The sequence below is a fragment of the Nymphalis io genome, chromosome 24 (assembly GCF_905147045.1).
Source record: "Nymphalis io chromosome 24, ilAglIoxx1.1, whole genome shotgun sequence".
NCBI lineage: Eukaryota > Metazoa > Arthropoda > Insecta > Lepidoptera > Nymphalidae > Nymphalis > Nymphalis io.
The window spans coordinates 1,392,308-1,412,555 of NC_065911.1; the positions used below are offsets into that span (position 1 = coordinate 1,392,308).

General features: G+C 35.6%; 1 protein-coding gene and 1 long non-coding RNA gene across 2 annotated transcripts in view; both read left to right on the plus strand.

Annotated features, from left to right (window-relative positions):
- LOC126777947 (uncharacterized) overlaps positions 1-2,681 on the plus strand; it is a 63,129-nt gene extending 60,448 nt beyond the window's left edge. The window contains exons 4-5 of the mRNA XM_050501270.1: positions 2,231-2,280; positions 2,676-2,681. Of these exons, the coding sequence (XP_050357227.1) occupies positions 2,231-2,280; positions 2,676-2,681 (56 nt within the window). The remainder of the gene's footprint in view (positions 1-2,230; positions 2,281-2,675) is intronic.
- A 2,542-nt stretch (positions 2,682-5,223) lies between these two features.
- On the plus strand, positions 5,224-18,290 carry LOC126778005 (uncharacterized). The gene is made up of 3 exons (XR_007670118.1): positions 5,224-5,295; positions 12,676-12,768; positions 16,433-18,290. It is a non-coding gene; the product is annotated as an uncharacterized LOC126778005 (long non-coding RNA).
- Positions 18,291-20,248: the final 1,958 nt, after the last annotated feature.

Sequence of the window (20,248 nt, forward strand, 5' to 3'; positions counted from 1 at the left end):
CCTATATTATGATTATCATAAGCCGTATGTCAGTAAATGGCATAGAATCTGCACAGTCATGGTCTAGTATAATAAAAAATACTGAATAACATTTTTCTGGTATAGAAACGATATTTTAAAAGAGCGTTTATATTTATTATTTCAATGAAATGTATACCTTAAGATTTGAAGGTTAAAGTATATTATAATACGGTACTCTTTCGATGTTTCATAGTCTATAACCTTTCTTAATATATTGGCTATTAAAACCAAATGTTTATTTTTCAAATTGGACGGATTGTAGATCCTAGTAGACCTTTGTAGACCTCTTCTTCTTTTGAAGCTAGAGTTTATTCCACCACGCTGCCTCAATACGGGTTGACATTAGAAATAAAGATAAAATAATAACTCCAAAATTCCGTCTTAATGAAATCAATAAATCCACAAGGTATACGTAGTCTTAATGAAATTCAATTTGTTATTAAAAATAATTTTATTAGCAAAGTGTATTACTCTGTTTCTGAATATATATCTGATGATATTCCATAGATTGTAAGATTGCTGGATCTCGTGTAGGAACTAATTTTATTTCATTTACAAGTTTCATTAAAAAAGAAGTATTTGTATTATATTTATATTGTCTGTTTAAAAAAAAACATTTTTATTTGAATTGATGGATTAATAGCGGAATTTAATTCGACACGTGCAGGTTCCTTTCATCATCGAGCTAGATAATAATCAAAAACAAAAATTAAGAATATGCACGCATTCAAACTTAGGGGTACTTATTCGGGCCACAATTTCAATAGGTATTCTTTAATAGATATTCTTCTCGATCGTTTACTTCATTGCAGAAGGTCGCGTCCACTCTGATCTAGGGTCTGGGTCACGATCTCTGTGAATCCTTCTTATCCTCAGCTTTCCTCAGGGCTGTGGTCACTTGGAGACCAGTGAGGTTGGTAACTTGGCCAGACCATCGTGTGGGGCTGCAGCCACTTGGTCGTTTTCCCTCTACTTTGCCAAGCATCATCAGCTTGTCGAGGCTGTCAGGCTGCCTTCGCGCTATATGACCAAAGTAACGAAGGACACGCTGGTAGCAAATACTTGACAATCTCGTTTCAATAGGTATTATGTACTACTTAAAGGCGCCTATTTGAAATATATGTATCAAATATTTAAATTATTAGGTATATATAGGTATGGGGTAGCAGAGGTATTATAAATTAAGAAATCAAAAACAGTCAGTCCAATTTTATTTGTGTAGATGTAAATTTATTATAAAAAACGTTTATCATCGACTTCATTATTTAAAAGAACTTTTATACTAAGGTATGACGTAGTTGAAATGAGCGTATAATAAATCGAATTCTATAAGCTTTGAACCTCATCGCAGAACATGTTCGTGAATTGTCCGAAAGTGACATCTCGCATGACATTGACTGTAATAATTATTGCATAAAGATATTTGATGAGTGTAGAGTGCTATGACGTTTCTCCGCTCTATATATCACCTTATATTAAGTATAAGCTATATACATCTCGGTTATAATGAAATTATTTACATCCAAGTTATTTATTATATTGTATTTATAAATTTTTTTTCTGTTTCGGTGTCCGTTGAATTATTGGCTACTAATTCAGTGGGTATCATATTTTTAATTGTTTATTTTATATATTAAATTATGTTTTATCACTTTATTTAAATTATAATATATTTCATTAATTACACATTAAAACCTTTACTTATAAATGTTGTTTAGGGGTGACTGGTAAAACAATGCTGTCTTCTTCTTTCGAATGTCAAATCAGTGATGACGGAAAGAGAAAAATCAATGTTTAGCTAAACAGCCGCTAAGCAACGTGTATGAGTAAAGGCTATAGGTATTTAATTCATAATCATTAATTAATTTAATAATAAATACTAGAACTTATACAGTTATTATTAAAAAAACGATCAATTTTTGTTATAAATTAAATTATTTTTTAATTTTAATCACTAAAAGGTAAATAATCTAAAGGCGAAATGACTCAACATAAAAATAGATTAAAATATTCGGTCGAATTTACAATGTTGTTATTTTGTAGTAAATTGATACATAGGTTTAAAAATGTTTAGAACACGTAAGTATGTTTTAAATGTCCACAAAATGTTACATACTACAAATCTTGTTGCCATTTCTGTTTTTCTATGTGGTCTATTGTCATATATTAATTAAATAATGTGGTATTTTCTCTAACTATTCGTAACTAGTCTGCTTTCAGATGGTGTTTTTAGGTTTAGAGGTGTTGGATATATATAATGTAAGTATTACTTTTATGTATATTTATTTAGCCTGCGTGGAAAACTAATGACAGGTTGTCGCATCTGAATATATTTTTTTATATTGTCTTATTAAATGATCACAAATTCCTAAAGATATTAGCACTATAAGAAATATTAACCATTGCTTACATCACCAATGCACCACCAAACTTGAGAATTGAAATGTTATGTCTTTTGTACCAATAGTTACTGGCTCACTCAACCAAGAACTTACATAAACACAGTGGGTTGCGCCTACCCAAACGAGCTTGCGCAAAGCTTTACTACCAAGTAACAAAATACCATTATAAAGGCGTACTTCCAATTAAATATGTTTACATCAATATTATATAAATTTTAAGCAGTATAATATCAATTATTTTAACATAATCAGCGATAATCATTGTATTAACACGAAAACCACCTTTTCTAACTTCATAAAGTAAAACATCCTTCGTATGCTTTCCTTCCTTATAAAACACTGCGTGGATTAATACGAATTTGTGATTTTCTTAATTGTAGAAACCCGCATTGTACCAACCCGCATTGGAGCAGCGTGGTGGAATAAGCTCCAAACCTTCTCCTCAAAAGGGAGAGGAGGCCTTAGCCCAGCAGTGGGATATTAACAGGCTGTTACTGTAATTGTAGAATCGATATTCCGAAGCGGCGGTCGCGCTTGACCTTGATTGATAAAAGTCTATTTGATTAAAAACATTTTGATTTCCCGTTTCTGCAATAAAAACTTACTTTTCCTATCAATAAATTAAAATATATTAAAAGACAATATATAAAGAAATACCAAAATAAAAAAAGTCGCTGATTTCCATATAGGACATATAAAATTTGTATATAGTTGATTATGTATTACATGAGTAAAAGAGCGGCTAAGCTAAGCACTAAGTGATTACTTGATTTTAATAATAAAATACAAATATAAAATTTAAAAAAAAAACGTGTATTTTCGATGAAAATGCAACGGATTTTTTGTCGGTCGCTATAGGTAGAATCTACATTCCAAACTGGTGGTAGCTTTATATGTTTTTTTTATTTATATATTTCGTTCTATAATCTAACAAAAGCGTGTTATTCAAATTGAGCCATCTTACAATTTATTTATCTCATGGCTTTAGATTATAACATAATTTATTACAGTAGGCTGGTGTCCCTCGTCGTTCAGAATCTTTAACTGTCATATTATCAACTTTAACAAAAATATATATTCATATTAATAATAATAAATATTAACACGTTTTATATAAAACGAAACTAACGCTTTACAGCGGCTTCGCTTGCGTCATAATTGCCAAGTACCAATTTCCATAGCTTCCGTTTTGTTTCTTCAAAACTGAAGAATTTTCTTTTTTTTTTTTTGTAGTATAGGTAGGCGGAGGAACATATGGGCCACCTGGTGGTATGTGGTCACCAACGCCCATAGACATTGGCATTGTAAGAAATGTTAACCATCGCTTACACTAGCTCACTCACCCTTCAAACCGGAACACAACAATACCAAGTAGATATCGCCAATGCGCCACCAACCTTAAGAAATAATATGCTATGTCCCTTGTGCCTGTAATTATATTAATATTATTTCATACAAACTTCAATTCCCTTATCACTTACGTGTTAGAATTTTCAATAATCCTTCCCAGTGCTAACCTACTGTGTATAAGGAATCCGTATGTAAATTTTCAAGGCTAGACACATTCGATTCATTCATTCAGTCGGTCAATCATTCTTTCATATATTTATTTCCATTTACGAACTTCACTTGTTTTTTTTCTACGGAACTTTTGTTAGATAACACAGTTAGATATCGCTCCAATAATTTCTATGTAAAATACTGTTTTGTTGTGGAATATTTTTTTTTTCTTTATAAACAGTACACTGTGTCACAGATAATATTAGATTAAATTGTTTGTTTATTTCATAGATTTAGTTGTTACATCGTGTATAAATAGTTAAATAGTCCACGAATAACAATTTTGTTTATTTAAGACATTTTTATTCATAGAACCGAACACATTTGTTTATTAAATAAATCGATATTTTTTTTTGTCCTTTTTTATGATTATTGAAATAATTTTATGATTTTTTTTTACTATTATTTGAGTTAAAGTTTATATTAAAACACTAATAATAATGTAAAAAATACGCTAGTAAGCAACCGTTAGAGCAAGATAGTGACCACGACTACCATCTTATACTGTATATTTTTTTTTACACGGCCATCTGATCCCAAACTAAGCAGAGCTTGTACTATGGAAAGTAGACAACTTATACACTACATATACAACTTTTCTTCTGTTAATACATACTTATATAGATAATTACACCCAGCATAGGATAAACAGACATGTTCATGCACACAAATGTCTGTCCTGGGTGGAAATCGAACCCACAACCTTCGGCGTGAATGGCAAGCATTTACCAACTAAACCAACCAACCGACCCGTCATATATATGTATGTGTTATTTGAAACACATAAATTGCCTATTTGGTAGATGATAAATAATATTTTTTTTTTACTTAGTAGCACATTATTTTCCGTCGTCAGGTTTTAGTTTTTAATTTTATTATTTTACATTATGACAGAGCCGAGATGGCCTAGTGGTAAGAACGCGTGAATCCTAACCGACGATCGTGGGTTCGAACCCGGGCAAGCACCACTGAATTTTCATGTGCTTAATTTGCGATTATAATTCATCTCGTGCTTTACGGTGAAGGAAAACATCGTGAGGAAACCTGCATGTGTCTAATTTCACGTAAATTCTGCCACATGTGTATTCCACCAACCCGCATTGGAGCAGCGTGGTGGAATAAGCTCCAAACCTTCTCCTCAAAAAGAGGAGAGGAGGCCTTTAGCCCAGCAGTGGGACATTCACAGGCTGTTACTTTTTTTTTTTTTTACATTATGACATATATTGATACAAACTTAATACATAAATGTAATTTATTTTTCAGGTGTTTTAATCTGTGATCAAGAACGAAACCGAAAAATAAAAAAGGAAATGTAAGTATATTATATACATACATATATAAAATATATTCAAATAATATATAAAAATCATGACCGCGTGGAATGGTGGCAAGTATGCTAACAGCACTTACCGGTTCAAGGAGCCATCGTAGTAGTTTTTTTTTTTTTTTATAGAATAGGAAGGTGGAAAAACATATGGGCCACCTGTTTGTAAGTGGTCACCAACGCCCATAGACATTGGTATTGTAAGAAATGTCAACCATCGCTTACATCACCAATGCGCCACCAACCTTGGGAACTAAGATGTTATGTCCCTTGTGCCTGTAATTACACTGGCTCACTCACCCTTCAAACCGGAACACAACAATACCAAGTACTGCTGTTTTGCGGTAGAATATCTGATGAGTGGGTGGTACCTATCCATACGAGCTTGCACAAAGTTCTACCACCTTTAGTGGGTAAGAATCCCACATAACCCGGTCCTCCCCCCTAAGGGAACCTTGCCCTTTGAAAGCTTTCTCTGGTGAGAAAAAAAAGGCAATTACATAGTATTACATATTTTAGAAATGTTATAATATTTCTTACTTTGTACATGTACATACATACACATATGTATGTTGAAGACCCGAGATGGCCCAGTGGTTAGAACGCGTGAATCTAAACGGATGATCGTGTTCTCAAATGCGGCAAGTACCATTCATGAGCTTAATTTGTGTTTATAATACATCTTGTGCTCGGTTGAGGAAAACATCGTGAGAAAACCTACATGTGTCTAATTACACTTCAATTCTGCCACATGTATATCTACCAACCCACATTACAGCAAATATATATCTATATATATAATATATATATATATATATATATAATTTAACTTATCGCCTGAAGGCGTCTCTTGAAAGAACATGACATATGGACTCGTGTAATATATTCCAAAAGCGTACTGCCGACACGTAGAACGAGTCAGATGAAAAAGTTCCAATGAAGATTGCGGAATATCAAGTAACTGCAAGTAGCTTAGACATATTTTAGAAAAAAATAACAACAACAACAACAACAGTTCTCATCAAGAACAGTTCCCAGTCCAACAAATCGACCTTTCTAATTAAAAGGTACCTACTCATAGCGTATCCGGTAGAATCTACACAAAACCGGTTAGTTTTAAATTTAATTATTAAATCGTGTCATTACGAAACTACTTGTCAGAAGTTTTGAATAGAGCATATTTCAATTTAGGTTTTTTTTTTTTTAAATAGCCACTCTAAGACCATTAATTATTGCAATTGTCAAAATTTTGAGTTTCAAAAATCGAATCTAATGAAAACTTCAGCGAGAAGTTTAAAATGGCTGACATGTTTTTTTTTAAAAACCAAAATAGACAAAGGTGGCTTAATAGTCAGTCGTTGTCGCTATAAAAAATGTATAGACATTTTTATTTAGTGATTTTGTACAACGGAATAGGATACAGGACAATACTGTTGGCTACTGTTGCAGTGATCATTTCTATATATGTATATGTAATATCCTTAAATACAACTGGTTATGCAACCGGGAACATTTGGCCGGCTTCCAGCGAGCGTAGTCCGAACGGCTACGCTGCGCTGTATATCTTAGACTATTCCGTAAAAAACCGAGAAAGCCACAGAATATGTAGTACGTTAGAAATGGTACAAGTGATTCCTCAGTTCAAATGATTGTCATAATATAGTAAATACTAGGATGCTAAAACTTGTTACGAGTATGGAATATTAAAATTTATAATAATATTTATTTATTTATTTATTTTAGTGTACAGGAAACAAACAGTGAAATAATTACAATAAAATAAAAAATATAAAACAATTCTTAAACCAAAACAATTTCCATTTATAAATTAATCATAAGTAATTACAAAACAAGACAAATTTATAATTTTATTATTAAAATAACAAAATTATATCTTATACATAAGTGCTAGTTTCTCCAGAACATCGGTGTTGTAGACACAATAAAAATATAAAACAATAATTATATAAAATATAAAGGAACGCACCAGATATGCTTCATTTGAATTGATTTATTGAAAGAATTAATGATTAAGTAAGAACTAATACATAAATGTGGAGTAAAATAATTAACAACATAGGACTTCGTTAATGAAAAAAAAATCTAAATATTATAATAACAAAACGTAGCATGAGTGCCATGCACACACAAGGGTGTACAGAGAGACGGCAAAGAGAGAGTATGATATAAGCGTCATATCGTTTGCCGTCTCGGCTAAAGAGTCGGTTTTACTCCCAGGGTGCGTCAATAGATGCTTAATATAAAAAAAAAATATCCGATACAAAATACCGCTGATTTCGCATAATCAATCATGATGAGTTTCTAGTAATTAGGTTGACGAACAGACGTGTCAGCGGACATTCTTTTCATTAACAATGAGCAACGTGGAATCAGAGTTGCTTGATTTCGATGCTATGGCTTGTATCCTTTTAAAACTTTTTTGTTTCACTCAAGTCACAGCATCTATCCATGATTCGAATTCGAAAAAATCCGGAAATATATTCTGCAACGAAAAATGCTTATAATATATCTGTTTCATTTTTTTAATAATTTTGTTTCTTGAAACGTATTAGTTAATTGAATATGATGGAATACACTTATTAATTTTAAAACACCTCCAAAGAATAAAGACGTTGAATCCTGATTCTTCTGAATTAGTGTTTAAAATAATCATTAAGTAATGATACCCTATTTTTTAAAAAGACATTTATATTAAACAATACAATAATTAATTAACAGTATATTTATTATTATAAATAAATCAGCGGATATACTCGTAAAAATAACGATTATTTGTAGACCAATTTGACCATGATTAACAAACTAAAGAACCTCTCCTGCCAGGAAATATAAAGCTTAGTATAAACAAACAATCACTCTCTTTTCTACCTCTGTCTTAATTAAAGGAGAAGGAAATCAGATATAGAACGACAGAACATTTCAATTAAAAGTAATACCGCTAGCGACTTGTAAGAATCAAAATGGTCGAGTTCGACGATTTGAATCTTAGCTTAAATCATTTGGACTCGACGACACTAAACAGCAAAACTTTGTATTGTTTTGTTCTGTTTGTATTATTGTTTCTTGTTTAAGGTGTTAATGAAGCCTACCTACAAATAAAATAAAAACTCAGATAGATCAGATCGGTTTATTAGGAAACTTTTAAGTTAAACATTTGTGGATTTTCACTACGATTAAAATTGGACCCCAGTTCCAACCTGAACCTCGCTCAAAACACACTCGCCACTTCCATTAGTCTTTGCTCTCAGGAAGTTATGAATAATATTAACGAATTCATTTCGAGAAAGAATTACTTCTGTATTGTTCGAAAATATAAACAGTTAAATTTGCTGTTACTTTATCTGTTGTAGATTTAGGTTTTAAATTTGGAATGCAATTCGAACAAATGCTTTTTTTAAATTGTTTAAGAAATGAGTAGAGAGTAAAATGTCAGAAAGAGATAAGGGTACAGACAAAAAACCTAGTATCTAAAGCCGTTGGTCCTGAATTCTTTCCAATCGTGTCGCATTTTCCATCTCATCGGATCATGAGAGTTAAGGAATAGAGAACATTATAATAAGTTTTGCTAGTTTCCCTTGAGGTCGCCGTGATCGAAATCGATCAAAACGTCATAATTATATATTTAAATTAAACATACCTTGGCGAATATTACATAAATAATCAAAAGCAGAAGAGAAAATTTCTTAAATTCAACGAGTATATTGGTATCGCTTTGTAACTTGATGATGGCTTTGTGCAAGTCCGTCTGGGTAGGTATCACCCACTCATCACATATTCTACCGCTTAACAGCAATACTTGGTATTGTTACGTTTCGGTTTGATGGATGAGGAGCCAGTATAACTACAGACACAAGGGGCATAACGTCTTCCTTCCCAAGGTTGGATTTCTTACATCGCCAATGGCTATGAGCGGTGGTGACCACTTAACATCAGGTGACTATTACATGTAACATAAAAAGGTCAGAACACAACATTTTAAGTATTATTGCTTGATAGTATAACATCAATTAAATCACTCTGTTATATGCAAACAAATTAATACGTTACTGTGTTCTCCAGTATATAACCATTCATTTTTAGATTCAACAAGCTTAGTTCAAGTGCACGCTTATAAATAGCATTATGTTATAAAATAAGAAATATTAATCATCTTAAGACCTGCATGAACTAATAACCAGCGAAACGCTTATAAAGGGCATATATAAATCTCACTAAATACTGAACGTTCATTGGTGGTCTATTGCGTCATCAACTGCCACCCAATTACAATCAGATTAAGAAAAAATAGTTAATGTGACGTTGCTGAATATGAAATTTTATTACACGTTATTATGGGTACAGAAAATGGCATAGGGTAACACCTGCACCTCTCCCCCCTCCTCATAATTTGGGCTAAAACTAGTTATTTAATAGTAATAAAATAGCATTCGAGCTAAAAAATACCCCCAATTTCAATACAAAATATAAGTTAAAATATCGACCAGACACACACACGACTATATTCTCTACAGTCTATGTACTTTGCAATTTATTCGAACATCACGTTCCTCCACGAGTTATTACTGCGGCCAAGTTTAACTTAAATGTATAAAACGCCCAAGGAATGAATTTTTATTGTTCCCACATACATATTCCACTTGGCAATCATTTCTTAGTTTATTACACGCGTTTATAATCTGTGACATATTTTTTTTTCGAACATTCATCCTCACTGACACAAGCCAAGACTTAAAATTCTAGAAAATTCTAGATTTACGATGTCGTATTTGTTCGCGCTCGACAAAATGCACTCGAATTTAATGTTCATAGGCTGAATAATGTGTACAAAATACCGGTTAATGACTCTCGAGGCCAAAGAACTCGGAATGAGTTTACTCTTATAGTGTTGTCTTGCGAATGGATTTGTTGTTTTTCTATACTTATATTTTAATGATTTAAGCTAACTCTTTTTTTGAAATTTATCGTTTGTTTTATGTGCGTTCGATTTTCAAATAGCTAATTGAGTTGAGATATTTTTCCATTGAATCGTTTCAGTAAAAATAAATACCCCACTACTGGGCACTGTTCTAGTGGTCTGAAAGAAATTTTAAATGTAACGTCAATAAACCACCTACCTTGGGAGCTAGGATGTTATGTCCCTTTTACCTTTAGTTACACTAGCTCACTCACCCTTCAAACCGTAACACAATAATACTTACTATTGCTGTTTTGCGATAGAATATCTGATGCAACCAACCAAGTGCATTCTTTTGAGAAGAATTAATATATTTAAAATTGTGATCGTTATCTGCTACGCTCCTCCACTATGAGATACATATCTCGAATTTACTTCTAAGAAGCGCTGAGTATTTTTTTATAAAATAGGAAGGTGGACGCGCATATGGGCCACCTGATGGTAAGTGGTCAACAACGCCCATAGAAATTGTCATTATAAGAAATGTTAACCATCGCTTACATCACCAATGCGCCACCAACCTTGGGACCTAAGATGTTATGTCCCTTGTGCCTGTAATTACACTGGCTCACGCACCCTACAACGGATATATTAAAAGAGATTTAACTTTTTTTTTTATTATCAATTATTATTCAAAAATTAATTTTAGTAAACGTAAAAATTACATCGTGTATATAAAAATTAAATACATTATGTGATCATGAACTATATACATAAAAATTATGCGCTATAGACAATAAAATTTTAAAGTAAAATTAAGTTTCTGCGCCGACATCGAAACTGCGCGAATTAATTTGAAATCTCTCGTTTTAATGCGAATAAATAAAGTCTCGGCTATTTAGAATCGTGGATTGAGACATAAATCAGGGACTAAATTGCAAGGCTATGTATGTTGTAGCCGAGAAGAAATATCGTTTCTAGAATTCTAGAATTGTCTATTACATTTACGATTTACTGATAGTTGTTTTTTTTTTTGGAACGCATTCGATTTTTGTTTTCAATATCGTTCAGTCTTCGAATACAATTTTTTTTTTTTCGAATTAATCGAAATTCTAATTTTGATTCTTATTTATTTATTTTAAGCGATTCAAGACACAGGATCAAATTTATAAGACGGTTTATATCGTTATTTAGTTAAGTTAAAAAAAACATAAATCTATACTTGCACCTTAAATGCATACATACATTACATACAACCGCTAGTTTGGCGGTAAAAACTTACGCGAAAGTTTCCAGTACAGTTGCACGCGGTGGTGCGCTAGTTGTTTTTTTTTTAATAGGCATTGCAACACGTGATATGCATAACGTGTTATTTTCCGTTTAAAAACTTGTATTGTGTATAATTAAACGCCCAATGAAGGCTAACTTAAAGTAAATTAGTAAGATTAATCGGAAATTAACCATATTTAAGTTTTAAAACCTTTTCTTTTTAACGTTGGAAAAACGCGTTACGCGTTTTCCCCACGGGAACTGTGGGGGAAACGCGTATGAACGGGGAGTATGTGGGGCTCGCCGGTGTCCAAGGCGCCGAGTGCGCCTCGAACATAGGAATACCCACTAAAACACCAGCAGTACCCTTTCCGTCTTAACGTGGAGCGCCTCGGGATCGCTTTCGCATGCTATCGTGACGAAGATTGTATAACCTAATCCAATGATTCGAACACATAAAAATATTATCAAAACCATGATACAAACAATGATAATTACTTAGATTTTATTTTGGAATTATCACCAGCATTGAGGTATCTCAATAAGTTGGGTTTTAAAATTCAATTACAATATTAGTGTAAATAATACTATGTGGAAACATTTAAAAATATCCTTTTTAGATATAACTCTTGACACTAAACCACATTTTAACTACATTGCACAGATAAAACAAACTTCACGCGGTAACGTGAAAAGTGTCGCCTAGACGCATACGTCGGGTTTCAGTCGTAAATTCGAACTTTTAAATATCCCCCTAAGATAGAGGGGGGGGGGGGGGTGTTAGGGAGGTTTTTAGTGTTGTAATGAAATATCAGATAGATAGAAAACGTCGTCTTTTATGTATACATTATGCTTATATACCGTACATAGATATTGAGGCTGTTGCTATTTTTTGTTTTATAAAAACAAATGCCATTAAGTTTTCATGAATAATTAATATAATAAAGGGAATTTGAAACTGCGTCTTTTTAAGTTAATATGGATATTTGCGAGTTACAAAACCAAAACCATTATTTTTTATTTAGACTACCGTTACTACCTAATAAGTTTAATATTTTTTACTATATAAAATGCGGATTGGTAGAATACACATGTGGAAGAATTTCAATGAAATTAGACACATGCAGGTTTCCTCACTGTCTCAATGACTGACTGCGGGGCTAACGCCTGCTCTCACTTTTCAGGAGAAGGTTTGGAGCTTATTGCACCACGCTGCTCCAGTGCGGGTTGATGGAATGCACATGTGGCAGAATTTCAGTGAAATAAGACACATGCAGGTTTTTTTCAAAATGTTTTCCTTTACCGTAGAGCACGAGATGAATTATAATCACAAATTAAGCACATGAAAATACAGTGGTGCTTGCCCAGGTTTGAACCCACGATCATCGGTTAAGATTCAAGCTTCTTACCATTGGGCCATCTCGGCGGTGCTTATATAATTTATTTAAATATTAATTGATAATCCAACACATAGATAACAATCAATCAATCAATCAACAGCCAATCGTTGTCCACTGCTGAACATAAGCCTCTCCCAAGGTGCGCCAAAGCTCCCTGTCCTCCGCCTTCCGCATCCAGTTGGTGCCCGCCACCTTCTTAAGGTCGTCGGTCCACCTGGCTGGAGGGCGCCCTACGCTGCGCTTGCCGATTCGCGGTCTCCACTCTAGGACTCGTCTGTTCCAACGGCCATCGGTCCTACGACATACGTGACCAGCCCACTGCCACTTCAGCCTGCTAATTTTGCAAGCTATGTCGGTGACTCCGGTTCTTTTCCGGATAATCTCATTTCTGATCTTATCCTTCAATGATGCTCCGAGAATAGCTCGCTCCATAGCACGCTGAGCGACTTTGAATTTGTGGACTAGTCCCGCAGTTAGTGTCCACGTTTCGGCACCGTATGTCATGGCAGGTAAGACGCATTGGTTGAAGACTTTCGTCTTCAAACATTGCGGTATAGACGACTTGAGGACTTGACGAAGGTTGCCAAATGCTGCCCATCCCAAGCGAATTCTTCGATCGGCTTCCTTCTCGAAGTTGTTCCTACCGACTTGTATTATCTGTCCTAGGTAGGTATATTCACTAACAACTTCGAGAGGTTTCCCCTCGACGTATATCGGTCCCGGCACAACATGCCTATTGAACATGACCTTGGTCTTGTCCAAGTTTATACCGAGACCGACACACCCGGAAGACTCGCCTAGGCTACGCAGCATTTTGGTGAGTTGGTCCAGCGACTCTGCTATGATGACGATATGGTCGGCAAATCGAAGGTGTGAGATGTACTCGCCGTTTACATTGACTCCACACCCAGTCCAATCCAGCGTCTTGAAAACGTCTTCCAACGCGTTGGTGAACAGTTTCGGGGATATTACATCCCCCTGTCTCACCCCTCTGCGCGGTTGGATCGCCTTCGTCTTACAGTCCTGGATGTGGGCAGTCATTGTAGCGGCGTTGTACAGACATCTCAGTACCTCGATATATCTCCAATCGATATGACATCTCTGCAATGAGTCGAGCACTGCCCAGGTTTCGATGGAGTCGAAGGCTTTCTCGTAGTCCACAAATGCCATACACAGCGGCTGATTGTACTCTTCGGTCTTCTGCACAATCTGCCGAACAGTATGGATGTGGTCTACGGTGCTGTAGCCTGATCGAAAGCCGGCTTGCTCTGGGGGCTGGAACTCGTCAATCGTCACGAACCATCTCTGGCGAGACGGTTCGTGACGACTCTTGAGAACAGCTTATACACGTGACTCAGGAGGGAGATTGGTCTGTAGTTTTTCAAGAGGGTTTTATCACCTTTCTTGAAAAACAGTACCACCTCACTCCCGCTCCACGTTTCCGGGGTCTTGCCATGTTGGATGACGGAATTAAAGAGGCTTGCTAGCTCTTTCAGGACCGGAGTCCCGCCTGCCTTAAGCAACTCTGTTGTGATTCCGTCATCTCCCGGAGCTTTGTTGTTTTTAAGCTGTTCTAGAGCCGCCCTAATCTCTCCTTGGTCAACGACCGGGAGCTCCTCGGAGTAATGGCGCATAAGAGGGGCGCGCTGGTCATCAATACTGATTCCCACGGGTTTATCCGATCTTGAAGAGAACAACTGCCCATAAAACCTCTCTACTTCTCCGACAATCTCAGACCTAGAGGTAACGACCCCACCATTTTCAGTTTTAAGTTTTGTCAGACGCGGCCTCCCAAACTTGCGAGCGAACACTTTCGATCCCCGATTTTGCTCAATCGCAGCCTTGATGGCACGGGTATTGGAGCGTCGGAGATCGCGTCGCGTCAGCGTTTTTATTGTTCGGTTTAAGGCCTTATCTGACAAAAACGATGGTAGTTCTCGTCGTTTTCTCATGAGCTCGAGTGTCTCAGAGTTTTGGTGCGTTGTCTCTTCTCTGTGGCGGAAAACACTTGCGGGATGTGTTTTGCAGTATTTTGACCAGCGTGTCGGTTCTCTCATCAATGCTGCTTATGGTTTCCAACGCGGTGAATTGATTTTCAAGTTCCATTTGGAACTTTTCGGAACCTTGAGCAGCTTGGAGCATGGTAGGTCGGAGAGTAGACCTCATCATTCTCGATCTTTCGGCTTTTAAGTTGATATTTAGAGTGCCTCGAACCAAGCGGTGATCACTTCCGGTATTAAACCTGTTGATCACTGAAAAATCTCTAAATATGTGCCTTTTATTCGAAATGATAAAGTCTATCTCGTTCCTTGTCACGTTATCGGGGCTTCGCCAGGTCCACCTCCTCTGAGGCTTCTTTTGAAAGAAAGAATTCATCAAAAAGAGCCCCTGCGCTTCGAGAAAGTTTACCAGCATTTGCCCACTGTGATTTCTGCAGCCCAAGCCGTAAGGTCCGACTTTTGATTCACCGCTATCTTGTACTCCCACTTCGGCATTAAAGTCTCCCATAACAACATTGTAGTGGGCCCTCGAGGTGTCGTTGAGGGCCTTTGCGATGTCCTCGTACATCGCTTCGACCACATCATCAGAGTATGTCGAAGTTGGCGCATATACCTGTACGACCTTCAGGGAGTACCTGTCGGAAAGTTTTAGGACAAGGTACGCTACCCGGTTCGACACACTACTGATTTCCACAATGCTGCTAATGAGATCCTTTTTGACTAGAAAATTGACACCACCCTGGGAGAGGTTATCACCTTCGCGGAAGTAGAGTAAGTTACCGGACTCTAGAGTTATCGTGTCCTTCCCCTGTCTTCGGACTTCAGATAACCCCAGTATATGCCAGTTTATATGACTTAACTCTACTTCTAATTCGGCGAGGTGATGGTCCAGCCTCATCGAGCGTCCAGTATACGTTGCCATGTGCAGTCGTTTTATACGGTACCCTGCCGTGAACCGGTGATTCTTAGCACCCCCTGCCCTGCCGATACCGCGACCGCTACCTTGGTCGGGCCTAGCGGGCTTGCCGGTAACTGGGGGCCTTTTTTTGGGCGCATCTGCCATCAAGGGAGGGGTTTGCCCATACTCGCCGCGCTGGGCAGGCGTGTTGGCGAGCGCAGTAGGGGGGTAAGATGTTTATGGGAGGGGGGACGCTGCTTCCCATCCCCCCTTTTCCCCGTCCCTCAGTCGCCTCTTACGACACCCACGGGATGAGATTGGGGGAGTACTATTCTAAGCCGGTACTCCATGGCCGCCTTCGCCTTGCCGGCCCGCAAGATGCCTCTTCACGCCTCGTTTGAAGGAACCCGGGTTGTAAGAGGAGGGGAACACGTGATGCAGGTTACTCAAGATTTTCACCCCCGGCGAGCATATAAGCAAATTAAGCCAACACATACATCACAGTGGTGCTTATGCTGGTGTCCGGGCTTGAACCTTCCACCACTCAATCAAATATTTAAGCATAAAAAATTATTCTAAACACTAGATAATTTTAGTAATATTTTCTTATGATAATTAATTTGGTCATTATTTTACATTTCAGGGTAGCAGAAGGTCATTCGTCTGAGAACACTTCAGGATGATAATTAAACAAAACAACAACAAAAGAAATTAAATGTCAAAACTGCTTCTTGGTGATGGGATTTTTAACAGCTGAAGTCCTTGTAGCTTGTTGTTAATATTATTTTAATAATATTTTTGACAATTATTATAAGATACCATGATATCATGACACGGTTAACTTCTAAGCTAATATGTTTACAAATCGAGCCGATTTATTTGTTAAGTTTCCACGTCTTAACTACTCGAGCAAACATGATGAAATATTCCACACACGTTGGCCTGCCAATAGTACAGCATAGAACATTGGATGCCCAACACCCAAGACTATAACACCCAACATGCAAACAAAGCCGCGAATGGAAATTAGTATTAAAACACTTGAATTTAATGAAGCGAATTGAAACTGGCGATATATGCTTTGACAGATCGTACAGTTAACAAAAAAAAAATCTAATTTTATTTGATATAATTTTTAATTTTATAACTTTTAAAAAGTTAATACATTACCTAATATTCCTCATACTTATTATTTTTTTAATCTATTAAATTGTTATTAAATACATAATTTATTTTAAAAGTCGAGATGGCCTAGTGGTTAGAACGCGTGAATCATAACCGATGATCGTGTCAGATCCGGGCTAATCATCTTAAACTAAACAGTAATAAGCTGAATTTTTCGATCTATCTACGGTTAGAGGAATGTATGTCTGTTACAAAAACGCGATGGAAATTAACAGTGAACGTACGTACATATGAGTTTATGAGTATGTACCGCAACAGCCTGTAAATGTCCCACTGCTGGGCTAAGGCCTCCTTTCCCTTTTGAGGAGAAGGTTTGGAGCTTATTCTACCACGCTGCTCCAATGCGGTTTGTTAGAATACACATGTGACAGAATTTCGATGAAATTAGACACATGCAAGTTTCCTCACGATGTTTTCCTTCACCGTCAAGCACGAGATGAATTATAAACACAAATTAAGCACATGAAAATTCAGTGGTGCTTGCCCGGGTTTGAACCCACGACTATCGGTTAATATTCACGCGTTCTTACCACTGGGCCATCTCGCCATGAGTATGTACGTTCGTTGTAAATTTTCGTCACGCATTTTACGAGATGGAAAATAATTAAACAACGAGTGGTTTATTCAACAAGAACTTGATTATGTTCTTAATGAACTGAATATAGCTGATTGGTGCAATTTATATCAATGAAGGGGAGAATATAAGGAAAGGATACCAAGATAAAGAAGAATCAACAGAAGAATAGAAAAAATAAAGGAATAAAAGAGGAGAAAGAGAAGTTATATAAAACTTGTAAACCATTGTGATATTATAAATTATTTTTAACTTTATTAAGAAATCTGTTTTTTTGCACGCTGTATAAATTTGTTAACAATGAATGCGCGAATGAGACAGCATTATTAGTGCCATTTTCAATTTGTTTCTTAACGCTAAGCGTTATAAGATTATACAATTCATCTCAATAACAACTTAACATCAACATTTCTTAAAGATTTACTAATGAGAATGATTCACTAACGAATTAAGCTATTATCGCACATCAAGAAGTTTCTACTGTATGAAATCATAGTATATGACTTTTGTAAATGACCTAATTAATGATTTTATATAAAGAAAATCCCATGGGTGACCAGATGGCAAAGATGTTCCAAATTTTTTTTTTCGAAATTATCACAGCGACAGTATTCAATCTATGATAAGCTTTGAGTTTTTTGCCTTTGTAAACAATGTGTATTCTGTATTTTGAATTACGAATTGAACATAAAGGCATTTTTTATTAAATCAGATTTAATAGTATTTCTTAACATCAATTAGCATTCCGAAAATACATCAGGTTAGCATGTGAAACAAAACATACCATTAAAATATAATTAATACTTTTCTTGTTTACATAATATAATTGTATTTTTTTACATCCCTATTTTAAATATATATTTTTAACGTATTTGTATCGCTTAAGCGTATAGTGTGACGTTCAATAAATACCTTTTGATATTTTTTTTTGTTTCATTTCGTAAAAACTTTGGTGTTAGATATAAAGCAATATCGTTATAAAAGATATTTAAAAAAATAGGACTTAAGTTAGATCCTTGTAGCACACCCCATTCTCTATAGAATACATTCTGTGCCGGTGGTTGCTTGACATTTAATTCAATACTGTAACATGACGATTCAAAAGAGGCTACTAGTGGTAGAGCTTTGTGCAAGCTCGTCTGGATAGGTACCACCCTCTCATCAGATATTTTACCGCAAAACAGCATTACTTGTAATTATTGTATTCCGGTTTGAAGGGTGAGTGAGCCAGTGTAATTACAGGCACAAGGGACATGACATACCCATACGCTCGTCCGCCTAGCTATACTATAAAAAAGCTTTATAATCCTAATTGAATAAAAAATATGACTGTATTTTTTTAATACAATCGCTTTACATATACATATGCTTCGATGAGCATATATCGACTAAAAATTATTATGACTATAATAATGCGTGATTAGTTTATATATCAATATAAAAAAAATAAACACAACTTTAATCTGTGACTTACAATTGTTAATAACATCAATAAAACCTATTTAAAAATAAAACAACAAGTTAATTACAAGGATATAAGTATTGAAAGTAACACATTAATTAACCTCAATTAATATTGTTATCACGACGGTCCTTTAGTGCAAAGTGAGGTTCCATGTACCCCACAGAGATTATTATATTGAATGATTATTATATTTAATAAGTTTCTCAGTTCGTGTCTGCGTTTGTTTGTATTTTATAATGGCTAGATATATGGCCACCGATCCCGAGGACCTGGGTTCAAATCTCAAGTTGGACCAATAAAAAGTTATTCAGTTTTTCTGTCGAAGATTCTCAATAGCAGCCCGGAGTTTGAAAGTTGGAATTGAGTACAATCCCGTGCCTCGGAAAGCACTTAAAGCCGTTGGTCCTGCGCCTGATTTCTTTCCGGTCGTGTCGGGTTGCTGTCCCATCGAATTAAAAGAGTGAGGGAATAGAGCACCTGTGTTTGTGCACACACTTGTGCAGTATAATATGTCCTGTGCAGTTGACTAATCTCTCTTGAGATTAAACGCCGTGGCCGAAATCGGTCAGCAGGATATAATAGTAGTGTGCTAGGTGACACAGCTATTGAAATATTTCCCTTGAAACGGTATTAATTATTGACAATAATAATATCAATTAACATTACAAATTACAAATAATCAGCGTTGTCACGGAAATTATCATGTGTCGAGTAAACAATGGTCAAAGTTTACTGAGAGATATGAAGGTAAATGATCTTTGTAGATGGAAAACATCTTCAACTAATTATATATACATTTAAATTATAGCATATTCTGATTGTGACGAGCGTTTTTAATTCGAAATCTTTATTCGTTTCAATTAAAAATTAACAGCGTGTTAACGTATTACTGTTGGCATAAGGACTCTTTTCCTTTAAATGAGAAAACTTGAAGTTTATTCCGTTACATTGACTAAATGCTTGTTCGTGGTGCATAGGGTAGATTTTTATGCGACGGGTGACGGCTTAGTATCAAAAACGAAATAAAGAAGCACAAATTAAGTACATGAAAACTCACTGCTTGCTCGGGTTTGAACTGACAATCCTTCATTAAGATCGGTGTTTTCTATCCACCAGGCCATTTCGAATCGTTTGTATCAAAGAATAGTGTGAAATGTAGATTCTACCGGTAAGAACCGGCAAGAAAATCAGTAGACACTCGTATTACCACTGACATTGTCATCATTATACTACAA